The sequence below is a fragment of the Poecilia formosa genome, unplaced genomic scaffold (genome assembly GCF_000485575.1).
Source record: "Poecilia formosa unplaced genomic scaffold, Poecilia_formosa-5.1.2 Scaffold18, whole genome shotgun sequence".
Classification (NCBI taxonomy): domain Eukaryota; kingdom Metazoa; phylum Chordata; class Actinopteri; order Cyprinodontiformes; family Poeciliidae; genus Poecilia; species Poecilia formosa.
Genome location: NW_006799957.1, coordinates 3,465,615 through 3,481,315, shown reverse-complemented (window position 1 = coordinate 3,481,315; position 15,701 = coordinate 3,465,615). Strand labels below are relative to the sequence as shown.

The 15,701-nt window shown below is 36.6% G+C and overlaps 2 protein-coding genes across 6 annotated transcripts in view; both read left to right on the top strand.

The window, feature by feature from the left end:
* The window catches only part of chd5 (chromodomain helicase DNA binding protein 5), a 45,707-nt gene extending 41,349 nt beyond the window's left edge, over positions 1 to 4,358 (top strand). For both annotated transcript variants that reach the window (XM_007547030.2, XM_016668942.1), the window contains one exon: positions 371 to 4,358. In XM_007547030.2, the coding sequence (XP_007547092.1) occupies positions 371 to 498 (128 nt within the window). In that variant the 3' untranslated portion in view covers positions 499 to 4,358. The remainder of the gene's footprint in view (positions 1 to 370) is intronic.
* A 1,516-nt stretch (positions 4,359 to 5,874) lies between these two features.
* The window catches only part of arhgef10la (Rho guanine nucleotide exchange factor (GEF) 10-like a), a 125,721-nt gene continuing 115,894 nt past the window's right edge, over positions 5,875 to 15,701 (top strand). For all 4 annotated transcript variants that reach the window (XM_016668940.1, XM_016668941.1, XM_007547024.2 and 1 more), the window contains exon 1: positions 5,875 to 6,286. The gene's annotated coding sequence lies outside the window, so the exon portion shown is untranslated. The remainder of the gene's footprint in view (positions 6,287 to 15,701) is intronic.

Sequence of the window (15,701 nt, the reverse complement as noted above, 5' to 3'; positions counted from 1 at the left end):
TAGTGACATAGTGCAGGAGCGAAATGGCTGCTGCGACAAGCAATGCAAACTAATTTACTGTGAAAGATAACACTTGTATAAAGAAGCAGATGTTGAAAGCAATCATTTTAACAGATTAGAAAAGTGTCATGAATGCAAAACATTACTGTTTCTCACTTCTCAGTATCTGTATTGTATTGGCATTTTTTGTCCATCTTAATCTGATTAATTGCTGGGTCTGACTTTAGTGCCCAGAAGCTTTTGCAGTTAAAAAAAAGAAGAAATCCAATGGATAAATACAACAGAGTTATTTTTGTACTCTTTGTGCTGAAGATGTCTTTTTTAAATTCTAAGCGCAAGTAACTAAAGATTGAAGTATTTCCTTCCTCAGTGTCATCTAATGGCCCCCCACCTCCTACAAGCCATTTGGACAAGAAATCACTTGACTCGTTCAGAGACGGGGCCACGCCTGAACTCAAGTCAGGCAAAGCAAGTGATGTCATCTGTATTGAGGACTAGACCAGCTCTGTATAATTGACCTGAGGTCAGAAACTCCCAGGGATGGAATCTGAATGGATGACTGCTGCCCTTGTCTTATGCTACATCCTTCATTTTTTCCCTCCTATCTCATAATCTGCTAACTGAAGTTCGGCTATGAGCGGATAAGGCAATTAACTTTTTCATCCGTGTACATGTATCTATCAAAAAAGTTGCACTTTTATCTTTCAAGGATCCTATAGAGGTGTTTCAGTAGGTATTTGCTTTCTTTGTAGAAATACTGAGAATCAGGAGGGAAGATGAAGCAGTTTTTTTTTTGGAAGAGGACTTTGGAAGGTCTGCACTATAAAGTAAAACTCAATCAAGTCAAGTGTCAGATGCTCTTTATTGGGGCTCGTCTTTATCTTTTAATGTAAGTTTTATTTATTTAATTTTTGCAAGCTGTGACTTTGTAAATCTGCTTGCAATCCCTTGCTTTTCTGGATTTGCCAACCCCTTTACACTGTGACTGTGCTGCTCTGAAGCTTGTTCTATGTGAAGAGGAGAGAAATTCACTTGTTGTTTGAGTCAATAGTTTTCGAACATCAGTATCTTCAAAGTTACTGTACACGAACGTGTTTTTATCCTTTATGTTATAGAATAATGGTTATGGAGGAAATCAAAACCTTTACCATGTACTGTATGCTTTTGCAAAACAGTTTATCTGAATCCTATGAAGACTGCCACCTGCTGGTAACGTTGAGAAAGGAGTTCTTGCCGAACGTGACGCTACATCTAACTGCATCACCTTTCAAGGGTGGCGTCTTCTGCTGTACATATTAGGAGACTGCAATTTATTTTACATCACGAAGGTCTAATGATAGTGAAAATAACAACAACAGCTAAAACAGATGTTCAGGTCTTAGCATTATTCATAAAAATCCAACCAAAAAAAAAAGTAAGTTACAGAAGATTTTTAATTTTAAATTGTTTTGTACTGGAAACAGTTTGTTACTGTTTGTTTGAATGTTAGTGTTGCTTGTAGCGCTACACCCACATACACCACAATGGGACCATAAACTGGAACTTTTTTCCTTGGCCTCTCTTCAGACCAAGCGAGAGTAAGAACTAACAAGTTTCATTTTCTCTTTTATGTCCAAGAACTGTCCTTCTTCCCTTTTTAACGAAAATACATGCTTATGTCTCATTGTCACATTCAGCTCACTTTAGGATCTGAGCTTTTGTATCCCGCTATTTAAGTTGCAGTAAAGACAGATGCATAAACTTACTTGATGCCATTATAAGGGAATAACCCACTCTTTGATGCAGTGTCTTTTCTCTGCTGAGGCACAGATTGTAAAAGAGGTGGTGCCACAGTCTAAAGTTGCATGTGTTCTCATTCCAATTTTAAAGGACCAGGGTTGCACATTGCTACTCTGTGCAGCTTTTTTGTTTGTTTGTTTTTACTGTTTGTTCTGTTTGTGTTGCTGTCCATTTTTTTGACTCGTAAAATGTGTGGATTTAACAGAAGACAGTGATTTTTGTTAATAATCTTATTATAAACTGAATATATTAACCCTTGCAACTGCTTACCTGAGAAACCAAGAAAAATCTGAATTCATATTGGATATTTTGACAAATGCACCAATTAAGCACATAACAAGAAAGAAGCCTTCATAGATTCAATGCTTCCGTAATAATCAAATTATCTGCTGAATTTGTCTGAGCTGGGCATATGTTTTGTGCACACTTTAATTGTAACTAGATTACAGAGTAGTTGGCTTTTTTTCTGTGGTTGCTTGTGAATACAACATTGAACTTGCCCTCTGCTCTGCAGTGTGGCAAAAAATAATATTAAGAATGAATACTGTAACGGGTAATCAGTGGTACTGTTAAAGACGGTGGACTTAAAAATCCAGCCAAAAAAAATGTAGAGATGAACCCCAAATAAAGCTCTGCTTAGGGTCTCGTACTTACTTGGAACTGCCCTGGTTGAACCACAGTGGTGCCCCCTAAATATTTGCCTAGATTTATTTAACTCATTTATGTATTTATTTATTTCATTTTACATTTATGCATTGACGGAAGAAGATGTCTGTATGCCCTTTTCTGAATTGAGTATAACTTACTAAACGGGTTGGAGGTTTCTGCTGGTGCAGTCAGTGGGGTGGCAAGAAATTTTCCGGGGTGGCCGAGGCCCCCCAGGGGGCACCACTGTTGAACCAAAGAAACATCTGAAATACAGTCTTTAAAGACTGATATTACAAAACCACTTCATGAAAGCTTCTTTTGCCAACACTGTTGGAGCATTTTTTTTTTTAATGAAAATTCTTGTTTGCTGTAGTTTCATAATTGAAAGTGATCAGACTTCATCTAAGGCTGGATTCATGCAGGCCACTTTAGGACACAGAATCTTGGAGTCTGAAGCCATGCTGTTATAAAATGGGTGATAATGAATCTTCTTCTACTCTCAAGACTGCAGGAAGCATCTTCGATGATTAAAAATTACATTTTAAGCTAGATGTGAAATTAATTGATTGATATTTTTGTTTTTGAATTGCACATCAATTTTTTCTTTACATTGTAGAATTAAAGAAAAATATTTCTGAATTTTGTCTTAAATAACTTGCCACATTGCTGTACTTTGGCCTTGTTTTGGTGGCACTTCAAACCTATGTGTTTGCTTTTTTTTTGTACCATTTTGCTCCATAAATGATGAAATCACTAATCTCCAAAAAGTCCTCTACACTTTCCTCTGCAGTTTAAGCTCAAAATTTGTGAGTATAAAACATATGTATGCTGATTTTTTTTTTTTGTGTGTGTGTGTGTGTGTGTGTTGCTGAATTCCAGTCTTACAAGTTTCAAAAACACTAAAATTGAAGAAAGCTGTATGGGGGCAAATACTTTTATACAACATTGTGTTTGTCTTTTTTTCTCTTTTTCCAAAGTGCAGTGTAAATCTTTGTTTCTGTCACTAATTCCTAACTTAAATGGCTTTCTACCAGTGAAAAGATTGTTATATGAACTTGATCCCAAGTATTTTTAATCCTCAGGTGGTAAATTTAATAATTGCCTGAGGATGCTTGTTTTTCTTTCTTCAGTCAGATCGTATACCTTCGGCATCCTTACCCAAAAATCTCTCAACTTGCTTTGGCTGAAAACTCAATTAATCTTGCAGACATTATAATTTCGACACCTTCATATGATGTGTCTGGAAATGCATCAAATCAGTTTCTGTGGAATGTTTCTAAGTGCTTATTGTTATCATCTGTGTTTTTGCTCATTCCATCAAATACTTGACCATGACATGTATTAGGCTATTAACTGATAGGACCTCAGAACTTGTAAATACTTGAACGATTTTTCAGAATGAAGCTCGTATCATATAGATTTTTTTTTTGTATTTGTAAAAAAGAAAAATGAAGAAAAAAAAACATGAATGTCCACTGAATCATGTTGCCATAGAACTGCTATGTGCACGACATGTGCTCATCAATCAAATTTAAGTCTTTTCCTCTGGAGTGGTGACATCAAACACAATATTTCAATGAAATGCAATCAAACTGAAGTCAGTATGAATGTACTGTCCGTTTAAAAGGCTTCAGTCTAATATAAAGATGTTAACAAACAATGTATGTATTCCTTAATATGATGGCTTTAAAAGCTAATAAAAGACCCTGATAAAAGGCACCTTTGTTGCAGTAAATGCACAGCATGTGAAGCGTCTGACGGTTCACTTTCCAGGGGTGGCAGCATGTCTTTACAGACAATGAGCTCCAAGCAGTGTTATGGTTATGGATAATTGTGCTGTATGGCAATTGAATCGAAAAGTGAAATTGTCATCTTTTTATTTGTATTCTGTGTATTTGTTCAATGTGTTTTAATAAATATTCTGGACAAGACGGCTCAGTCTGTGATCATTTCTTGCTTTGGAGCTATTCTGGCAGTCAAATGTAAAGGCATGTACATGAATAATTGAGCTTGAGCTGAGAATGACTTTCCATTGAATTAAAGCAATCAAAAATTTGGACTAAACTTCACACATTACCTTGTTTCCCTTGTGGTCGTATCTATTGCTTCAAGCCTTGCAATTATTCTTCACAGCAGAAATACAGACACTGATTTAGAGGAAAAACAAAACCAAATCTTAAAATCCACACACATACACATATTTGAAGCTTACTTTCAGGAATACTGGTTTTCTGCTGCTCCTCCAACAGTTCCCTAGTATTTCATAGGATGAAATTTATATATTTTGCACCATTTTACGTCAAATATAAATCAGTTAAGCTGAAAATGTTGTTCAGTAGAGTATATAGAATCCAAATCTGTCCAAATTCAGATAAAATGCAGCACATTCATACCAAACCAATTAAATCATACCATTAGATTAATATCAAATATAAATAGTAAAAAAGTTATCTATTTAATTCAGTCAATTGCACTTGTCATTGATTAAGCAATTCCTCCTCCTTAGCAAGCATGTGGCAACAGGGGAGAAGAATATCTGCCTTTCAATAGGAAGAAGATTGTGGCCAGAGGCTAAGTCTTGATATCGACACAGAAAACACACATCTCATCTTTAATGCAAAGTAAAACAAAGAGTTCATATCAGCTTGGATAATGGAAAACTGAACAGCAGCCACAGTTTTGTGAGGAAGCACAGTAAGCAAACACATCAGTGGTATCATCAAAAATATCAGCACCATGAGCACTCTCGTGTCCCCGTTTGTAGTTTAAATATTAACATCATTTTTATGAAACCCTATTAATCTTGATTTATTGAACCTGTTCTTGCAATTTTTGTCATCTGATGTCATTGCTTGGGAGTTTTAAAAGAGATCAGATGGCTGACTTATGCTATTAATTGAAGAGGAAGTTTGATTTTTTTTCAATTAGAATGAAAAGCATTCTGCCAAGATATTCAACATTAAAAGGGATGTTATTCCAGTGATAAACCCTCTGACTTATAACCTATGAGCAGTTTGAATGTAGTTGTTTATGTTTTTTTAATGCTCATATATTACTGCTAGCTGTAAATCAACTTAGCTCTTGGGGATATTAATGCCCTTGTACTTTGTACTTTCTAGCTAAATGAAGCACATTTAAATCTCTCACCAAAGATTTACTCACAGAGATTTTTTTCCCACACAAAACCAATGGAGGAAAATCTCAACCATTAGCTGAAATAATTTACTCTAGCATTGACCATGAGCATATTTACATACACAGGAAGTCCTGAGAAACAGCATTGCCTCTAATTCCATAAGCCCATCCCACTTTATCTCGCGATTGGTTCAAACTCCTTGCTTTTGCGTTCTTATTGGCCAGTTGCATGGCCTTGCATGTCTCCTATTGGCCAGCTGTGACTGAGATCCCTTGCCCTGCTTTGTGCTGCTCTGTAGATAGCAGCAGGGGTCTGTGAAGTGGGAGGAGGGAAACAACTGAAGAAAGGACAGATTGGAACTACATGGGCTAAGGGGCATTGGGTGGGGGGTATGTAAAAAAAATAAGGCTGAGAGAGGAAAGATTTAGTGTAGAACAGAACCAGACAGGCAAAAGAGGAAGCGGCAGAAAGGGGAGGGAGCTAAGAAGGTTACCTCATCTAGAGCTGCTTGTGCACACGGTGCCGGGGAGAAGTTGTGGGAAAGTAAACAGCACAGGAGAATTCAAATCTGTGTTCAACCACTCACAGCCCTCAAAGGAGACTGTAAAGATGAGTGTGCTGTGGTAACAGCTGACTGTTTATGGGATGTTTTCAGGATTAAAGGGTCACCAGGGAGTGCCTGAAGCCTCTTGGAGGACATAGTCTACTGTTGCTGTCAAGAAGGTGAGATGTGTATTTACTTATTTCCTTGAAACACTGCCTGTTTATGTACTTCATTCTGTCGTTCCTCTGTCAGCTCGTTTAGCATGTTGCAGAGACAGCAGCTTTGTCCAAATGGGGCTATTGATGGAGTGGAGTTGGGGGTGGGTGTGCTGGTTTGTGCCTGTCTGTGTTGCAGCCTGACAGCTATACGGGCAGCTGAGAGCACAAGAAAATGTGGAGGAGGAGAGCAGAGGATGGGAATGGCCGATAAACTGAAGCCCTTTAGCAAAGTACACAACATCATGGACAATTAAACCATAGGCCTGCTTCAGAGAGCCGGCAGGGACACAGAGCAGGAGGCCTTGTTATGATAGCCACAATTTCTGTGACAGACTCCAGGCAGGATGAGTGAGGGATTTTGAGCTCATCCAAAATCCACACCTATAGCCGGCTGTTTTTCAGCTTCACTACACAGCTCTTCTTGTCCCTCAGGCCATAAAAAGAGATCCTCTGGCCAGGGTCCGGCCTACACCATTCCAGTTTTGACGGTTGCTTCCCGGAGTACAAAAGCCCCTCCCAGGATGGATTTCACGCTGCCGTTCAGTAGAATAAGAGTTGGGGGGGATTCAGGGAGCAGAGGGGTGAGAGGGAGGGAGCTAAGGGACCTCTGACACAGTCTGTGTTCTGACCAAAGAAATTTGCATTTTGAGGCTAAAGCACTGTTCCAGCCTTCTCTTCCCGGATGTAAGAAACTCTCAGGATTTTTCTCCCTTTGTCACAGTCCAGGGCTCCCAACAAACATCCACAATCCAAGCGTACATGGTTGAAATTATTACAAAGACTTCTGTCAAATGACAGCCATGTTCTTTCAATAGATGAAACCTGTTCTCACGCCGTCATTTACAAGGCCTTGATGCCCAATTGCACAGTGAGTCATTTGATAGTGGTGACACGCCTTCCACATGTTCAGTGGTGTAACACAACAAGCCCATAACAGTCATCTGAGAATGTCTGATCATTAACCTTGTGGAGGGAATTTAAGGATGCTTCTTGATGTTTATCTACAGTAATTTCCTGTAAGGCTCACACCACTTCATTCAAGCAAAAATCACATTTTTTTTCCTGTAATCTCTTCAAATAACACAATCCAAGATCCAATCAGACCAAGCACACGTTACCTATAGTTGTGCTCTGTTAGTTTCCATTCTAGATTTCCACACAATCAGAGGAAGATTTTTTTGTATTGATGTATGAGATTTTCTGAAGATCAACAGCCTTTTTTTTTTCACTGGTATAATTTTATACACATTATCTGATTTGACTGGGGCTTTAAAAACAAGCAGCTTATCATGTTTTCCATTGACTGGAATATAACACAAAATTACCTAAACAATAGAAAACAATAAAAAACAAACAAACTGGCAGACAATTGAACACTGTTAGAAACCAGGAACTTGGACAGATAAAGAACAATTGTTTTAGGCTGGTCCAAAATTATGTAACAGAGCTTTACTGTAAACAGTGGTCCCTGTTCCACTTATTGTGATGCTAAAATCTTCAAGAGCATCATGAAGTAAGGGTTAGGCAGACGATGTGTGTATCACAAAATGCATAATATCCAACATTTCAAATGGTCTTAACAGAGGCAAACCTTCTGCTTTGCCTCTCTCTTATGCTTCAGTTGTATCTGAAACTACCTGATATAGAATTATCAGATTTTTTTGATAGTTGGTGGATCAAATGAATGCTGAGTTTAACCAACCGCTTACAGTATGTAACAAATAGATTTGTGAGAAACATGGTTGTGATTTGATAATGTAAGTCTTTTGAACTGCTGTCTCACTATATCTGAGTCCTAATTTTTGACATAGAATTGTTACTGTTGGGTACAAAGTAGGGTAATCACAATACCAACATTTTAAACTCTCTACCAATACCTAGAAAAAATACTTGATTCTCAATGCCATTTTTGATACCTCAAGATTTTTTGAAGCTAGATTGTTCTTTTTAGTTAAGAGGGCAAAGAAAATACAACTTATTTACAAGATGATAATTTTATAACTTTCTTGATTCAGGCAAAAACAATAAGTAGAAGACTATTCAGCCTTTGTTTAGAAAAGTGTGTAGCTTTTCTGATTGGGAAAACAATGGACAACGTAGCAATTAATATAATTGTTAATGCCTTTCATTGAAGTGCGTATCTCTTGATTCAGTCCTGTAATTATATTATTCTGTTATAATTGCTTATCTTTAGTCTGCCACTGTGTGCTTCCATTTGTTGCTCAGCCTGCTGTTGATACAAACTAATTTTACTACTAAAGGACAAATAAAAGATGATTCCATACAAAAAATAAGCAGTTTGAAATCTAATAATTATTTCTTGTTTCTAAATGTGATTCATAAATAAATCACACTGGAAAAACATGGATCTGGTGCATACAAATATATTGTAAACAAGGATGTGCTCCATGCAAATGTATTCAGCAGTAATGCTGTACAATTTCTGTCTTTCTGGTAATTTTGGCATTTTTATTTGGCGAGCAACTGTTTGGCGATCACCCACAGCAGCAGGATTTGTTCGCGCAGGGCTCCGACTTGTTTCTGCTCAAAACGTCAGCTTAATCTGGGTTCACCTTAACCTGTAATCTGTAACGGGTTACCTCCAACTCCTTTAAAGTAATGGAGTGAGTTGCAGCTGTTTGAGCCATAATCTTATTAAGATTTTCCTGTGTAAATTCATACCACATTAGGATGGAGCATCGCATGGTGCAGAACTTTGCACATGGAAAGCACAACTCAGGGAAGTTCAGACTAACAGAACACTGCTATCAGGCTTTTCTTAAAGCTAATATTTAATCAGGTGATGTTAGATTATGTCTTTTGGGTTTACTGCTGAAAATGCAGGAGTTTTACTTACTGTCTTAGTTACTATCAGATATCAGTTTCATACCATTTGTCTTGCAGCAATAGTGCATTTGCCTGGAAATGATTGACCACTACTTCTTTTTATCACCACATGTGGTAAAGGAAAAATAAAACCTGGCTGTAACTAAGGTTTTAGGGGGTAAAAATGTGGAATTATTTTGTGCTGACACTATAAATTGTATTTTGTTACCCTAAGCTCAAACGTGTAAAGATAACCCAATACCCAAAAATAACATTAAACGCAGTATTAAAGAGTAGATATAAAATAACTTTGTCACTGCTCTTAATATTTTTATAGACTGTTTAAAAAGAATATTGTTCTTATTTAGCTGTATGCAAGTCACAGCTGTTGCCACTCTGCTCCAAGTCACAGGCACAGTCACAGTCACAGAAACTAGCTAGGGGACCAAGTTTACTTCACATTCTAAGCAAGCTGATAAATGTATTCCTCATTAGAAACCAATAATTTAAGACACATTTTATCATCTTTTTTTTTTCTTTCAAAATGATGAGTGACATCTGTAAAAAGAAAACTTGAAAAGACTTATCTTCATGAGAAAATTAATCACTTAAGAGGTATTCCCAAAGTATCAGTAGTCTCATATAAATGTGCAGAAACGTTTTTGTTCAATATTGTTGAACGATCTGAGACCAGCATCACACTGCTGTTGTGGACTGACGTTGGTCTCTTCAGCAGAGGGCAAATGAAGGCCAATCAGCAGCTCTTTGGTGACCTTTTTTATTTAGCTGTGTCTATATGATGAAGCTTGAATTCTCATAATGCTTTTCAGAATCTTTAATCCTGTAAATAAGAACATAACTACCATTTTTTTGTATAAATGGGCGGTTGGGAAAAGGATGATGGTAAAAATATTAAGATGCAGTCAAGGCCTTTAAACAGTGGTTTAATTACAACTTCCGTAGGGATAGAACATTCTGACAATCAATAAAGGGAATCATCCTTTAGCACTTCAGTTTGTGCAGGATCTAAAATACATGCTGATGGATTTGCTAATATAATAACTGATGTCAGCTCAGACAAACGTGCAGATGAAAAACACTTTAGCATCTTAACCTTTGCATATTGTATTCATGGTAGAATAATTTTTGGAGCTTATCCAACATGAGACTCCAAACATTGGGGAATGACGATACTTTTTCATGTTGAGACTTGAGTTTTGAGAGGTTGAGTTTATAGACTTGTTGAGTTAGTAATTCTAGTTTATTATTATTATTATTATTATGGACATATTTAGAATGAATTATTGTTTTAGTGCTGGTTTAACAAAATGCCATTTCAAATGTAGGTACAAACTAGGAATAAGGCTATTGTCCTAAATCCATAAAATCCATAAATCTTGACATAGATTTTTAGATTTAGAACCTCCTCATATACATATATTTTATTTTTACAAGAAAATTTAAGGATCCTGCACCACAATTACTTTTTTTTTATTTTTTTTTTTACTTTCAGCATTTTGTGCATTCCATGATGAATAAGATAATTTGGTTGACAGAGGCGTGTTCTCGTCTCTGTTCAGTGTGTGTTCAGTTCACCGTTGTGAGATGAGAACAACTGGCAGATAGGAGGTAGAGGTTATTCTCACTGTGTCCTTGATTAATGGGATTTCTTCAGCATCACACTGCTGTTGTGGACTGACGTTGCTCTCTTCAGCAGAGGGCAAATGAAGGCCAAGCTGACTCCCGAATGCATAATACATTCTTGCATGTCTAGAAAGGTGTCTAAATGAAAGTAAACCTGAGAAAATATAAGAGTAAAGGATCTGCAAGGCATGTCAACAACCCCATCACGCAGTGTGTGCAGATCATTATGGCGTTTTAAAATGTCAGGTGGCAACCTGAAATTAATTTAATGTTAAGCATAAAATAACTGTACGATCTGTAAGATCTATTCCATAGAGTTGTAGATCTTTGTGTTACAAAAAAATATATTGCTAGGGTAATTTTGTGTTGAAACAAATCCATGAAATCCACAAATGCCTGTGAACAGCCTCCCACTTAGATTGTCATGCTTTTTGACAGCGAAAAAAAAGACACATTCCATCTGTTCTCAAGTAGCTGTTTGCAGTTTGTAAATTGGCCAAGTAACATCAGAATCTCTTGATAGGAAGTCTGCAGGGATGCTGAAGAAGGAAGTAGAGCTGGAGGCAGAATCGCTTCTTCCTGGTACATTTTGTTGTCAGTGGTCTGTCATGGAGTGTTTGTGTGCCACTTTCTCAAAAGGAAAACCTTAAAGCGTTTCTGCTTGCAGTAACTTTCTGTTAGGTTTTGCAATGCTGGGTTTTTTTTTGTTGTTTTTTTTATTCATCACCAGCTGCTGTTGTCTGCTGCTGTCTATCCGTATATCCGTCTGTTTTATACCAGTCCTTCTTGGAAATGTTTTCTATTGGTTAAACATTCTTTTCGAAACTGTTGCAAGTGCTACAAAAGAGCAGAGCAAATCTGCAAATCATTCGGGGCTCCAAATACAACTTACTTCTTATAAGTTGTTTATTATAAAGTTTATAATAAAAAAAAAAGATTTCCTAGGATTGCTACTTGTTAAAATGGAGTTGTATACAACAGGGAGCTGAGAAGGACTTGGGCAACATAAATCAGCTGCCAAGTACTGAACAGATGCACCACTGTTATCAAAGGCTGGATGGAAAGAAGGTGGAGGAGTACCAAGTACTTTTGTATGCAAATCAGAGAAATATCTTACAGAAAGCAAGATGGTATTGAATTACACTGCATATGAATGTCCTAGAGGGCCATACATTACCCATGTAAATAGAAGCAATATCTATCTATACCAATGCATATATTTGACATCTCACCACTCATTACTGAAAACACGTTGAGGGAGTTTTCTTTGTTCTATGTAGGTCAGACACAGGGTGTGTGTGAGTAGTTTCATCTCTAGTCTGTGATGTGTCTTATTTTCCCTATAAGAATAGCTTTCACACAACTCCACTCTTGGGGCTCTTTATTTTTCTAAGCAGCAATCTTTTTGATGTGGTGTCCAAATACCTATACGCTTAAAAAAAAAAAAAAAATGCCATGGAAGATACCTGTCGTTTTAACTCAGCGGAAGCAAAACTTCAAGGTTGCAGATTTCTATTAGCCGGTAAAACTTTAATTCAAGATACCAGCTTTTTACACCCCCGAGATTGTCCGTTTGTTTTGCTCACTCCATCTCACTCAAGTGCACAATTGAGAATGGCTGTTCAGTCAGCGTAGCTTTAATCTGAGGATAGTTGCTTTGAATTGAATTAAACTTCGCATTGCCGGTTTTTGAATAAAAAAAGTAAGACTTTTTCCGACTAAAAGTTACTTTCTGCATTAGCCATAACACGGGTCGCACAATGACCACCTAAAATGACCTGTTGCTAATCTCTGCTGCTCTGATAAATGCGGAAACAATGAATTCTGAGAACAGAAGAGAAGTTTTCCAGCCACAAAAGGATCATTGTTATTTTGACCAGTGAGTGGGATAAACAACATAGCTTTGTTTGTGTCGCAGAAGAAGAAAACTGGTCCAGAGGCTGTAGTGGTCTCCTGGAGTTGTACACAAATGAGTGATTTCTGAATGAATTGCTCATCTTAAAAATGCCACCTCCAGCCTAAAAACAGACAGAAGGAAGGCATTTTCTCGCTTACGTTTCCATTTCAACTCAGAAGTTGCTTCCTCATATGAATTCTCGATCTTTGGAAAGGAAAGGTTGGCAAAACATGCTTTGTTTTGAAATGACTGCGTTTAAAGTGGCGTGGTGCAGTGTATTAAACTGGATTCTCAGATTTTCAGTTACGATCCTGGCTTCCAGCAACTGGGTTAGGGAAAACTTGTTTTGCTGCTAAAACCCAGTACATCTGAATCGGTGTCGCCTCTGTTCATCCCTCAGGGTCTAAGTTTGTACTAGTAGCAGCATGTTAGGACTGAGAAAAGAGAACTGAAAAAGAATATGCAAAATATGAAAAAGTGGAAAAAATGTAAAATGCCCCCACAAAAAAATCAGTAAGCGTATAGACTTTGGTCGAGCAACCCCACTTGTTAATGCAGAATCCCCCTGTTGTTTTTTTTTTTCCCAAACAAGAATTCATTTTTCTATTTACTTTCAAATATTGCATAGTACTATCATAAAACTTTTGAAAGTTTTTTTTTCTTTCAGAAAATCAGAAGCACAACAAATTAACATGAAATATTCATTTCCAAATTGTCTCCAAATAGGTATCCCAAAATAAATGTGTAGAGAAAACAAAAAATGCTCACCTGTGACCTTACAGTTTTTAGGTGGATCTGTTCTTCAGACATAACTGTCTATTAATACTATTAATAAAAGCATTCCACACCCCAAACCACGATTTTGTTTTAGTTACTTTGTTTTTCTTTAATTCTCCTGTCCCTCCAGTCAGAGGCAGTGCTGGCTCCCCACTTTGGGAGTGACTCTGTTGAACGTTTGTGATGTGGCTCTGCTGCTACGAGGAATTGTACAATCAGATGTGATCCAACCAACATAGTGAAATTAGTTACTACTAAGATTTTATGACGTAAAGCTTGGACAATGGGACATGTGCAAGTTCATTGTGATTGTTGAAACTGCACAGAGTGGGCTGACCACGTCCGTTGACGTTCCTCAAAAAGGAAAGCAGATGCCACATTCTGACGTGGTAAATTAACATGCACTGAAAAGCATGGAAAAAAGCCACCTTGAAAAATCACAAAAGAGCTGTTGGTCAAGATTTAATACCTACAGGAAAACTGCCCCATAAAAAAATACCTATTTTAATTTAAAACAACAAAACTACTTTCTACAGCTACAAAGAATAATTCAAGATTAAGGTTAGGAAGGATTCAGAGTATAGTGGTGAACATTGTTACATTGTTCTGTCAATTAATGAAAATTCACTTGTAGCCAACACGTTTTCATTACATTTAAAGGGCAATTTTCCACTTTATTATGTGAATAAAATTCATGCTGTTATGTATGGTATAGTTCCTCAATTGTTAATGCTGAAATAAAACTTTTAAATGGGATGTAATTGTCATATAAAAAGTATTTATGTCACTTTCCCCATATAGGTGTGTGTGAAGTTGGCAATAAGGAGCAAAGACATTTATGTATTTAGTATTTCTTTGAATTCTACATCAGCTGTGTAAGTTGCGAATAACTCTCTGCACTGAACTGCTTAGTTTTAAAGCCCAGAAAATGGCATCCTACATCCAAGAACATAAACAACTTAATGGTGAATCTTGGTTAATACATTTTCATCGTAGCTAAACTGAATTTCCAAAACATCAAGGAAGTTTTGGGGCATGTTTTCACCGATAAGATAAAATCTCCCTCCAAGCTAATTGGGATCCACAACTTTAAGAACGTGTGTTGGTTGTTGGGAATATCTTAATTAATCTATAGCTCTGCCTTTTCTTGACTTTGTATTTAAGCACCCAGTTTCTCAAACATCTATATGCTACTACTGTGCTTGAATTTCAAGTCATGCCTTATTGCTCTGCATTTGCTTGAAATATAAATTACTTTTACTACTTTTTACTAATAAGTTGTTTCTATGTTTTCTTTGAAAAGTTGTTTTTTTTAACAGTCAGTTCTGAACTGAAGGACCTTTTTTTAAGGGTAGAGTAAGTGCTAAAAGTACATTTCGGTTCAGTGCTGTTCTGTTCAACAGATTTTTTTTCCATCTCCAATTTATTTTTTATGCAGCTATTTGGTTAAGCAGCTTTGGCATGTTTACAGAGATAAGAGCACATTCCAGTCTTCCAGACTATTTACCTTTTTGACTGTGCCTTAAATAACGCTAGTGGGAGCTAAGGGTACATGATTTATGTCTCCATGTTAATTCATGTTAGGTGAATCTGCAGGTTACAGGTTATAATGTGGTCTTAATCTTTTTTTTTCCCTTCAGAAATCAGATTTATTGGCCATGTCTGCACACACAAGGAATTTGACCTAGGTATCACATGGTAACAGTTTACAGACATAATATAAATTTTATGAGATAGTTAAAAAGAAAACTATAAAAGAGCAGTATATAAATGTTTGTATGTACAGAAAATAGTTTCTTTTTCTTCTTCTAAAATAGGTTGATATTGTATAAATATGCTCCTTATGTATGCACAAAAATACAGTTCTGAGCCATTTCATTTTTAAGTTTACAAAATTCAAATCACAGCTAATTCGGATTTTAAAGTACCAAATACTTATGACTGAAATTCATGCCAATATATTTGATATACACATTTTGCACATAAATATTCTTTGCACTTTGTTTTCAGCTTCACGCTCAGTAGAAATCATATCACATCCTGGAATAATTCTCTTAATTTTCTGCTTAGTTTAAAACTACTTCCTTCATCAACTTTTTTTTCTTAGTGTTTGTCACACTTCACATCATAAATAAAACAGCATCTACCAATGTATCCATCAAAACTTACAATCTACCAGTGTGACTGCACATATTATCATACCCTTCTTTATAATACTTTTTTAAATAAATC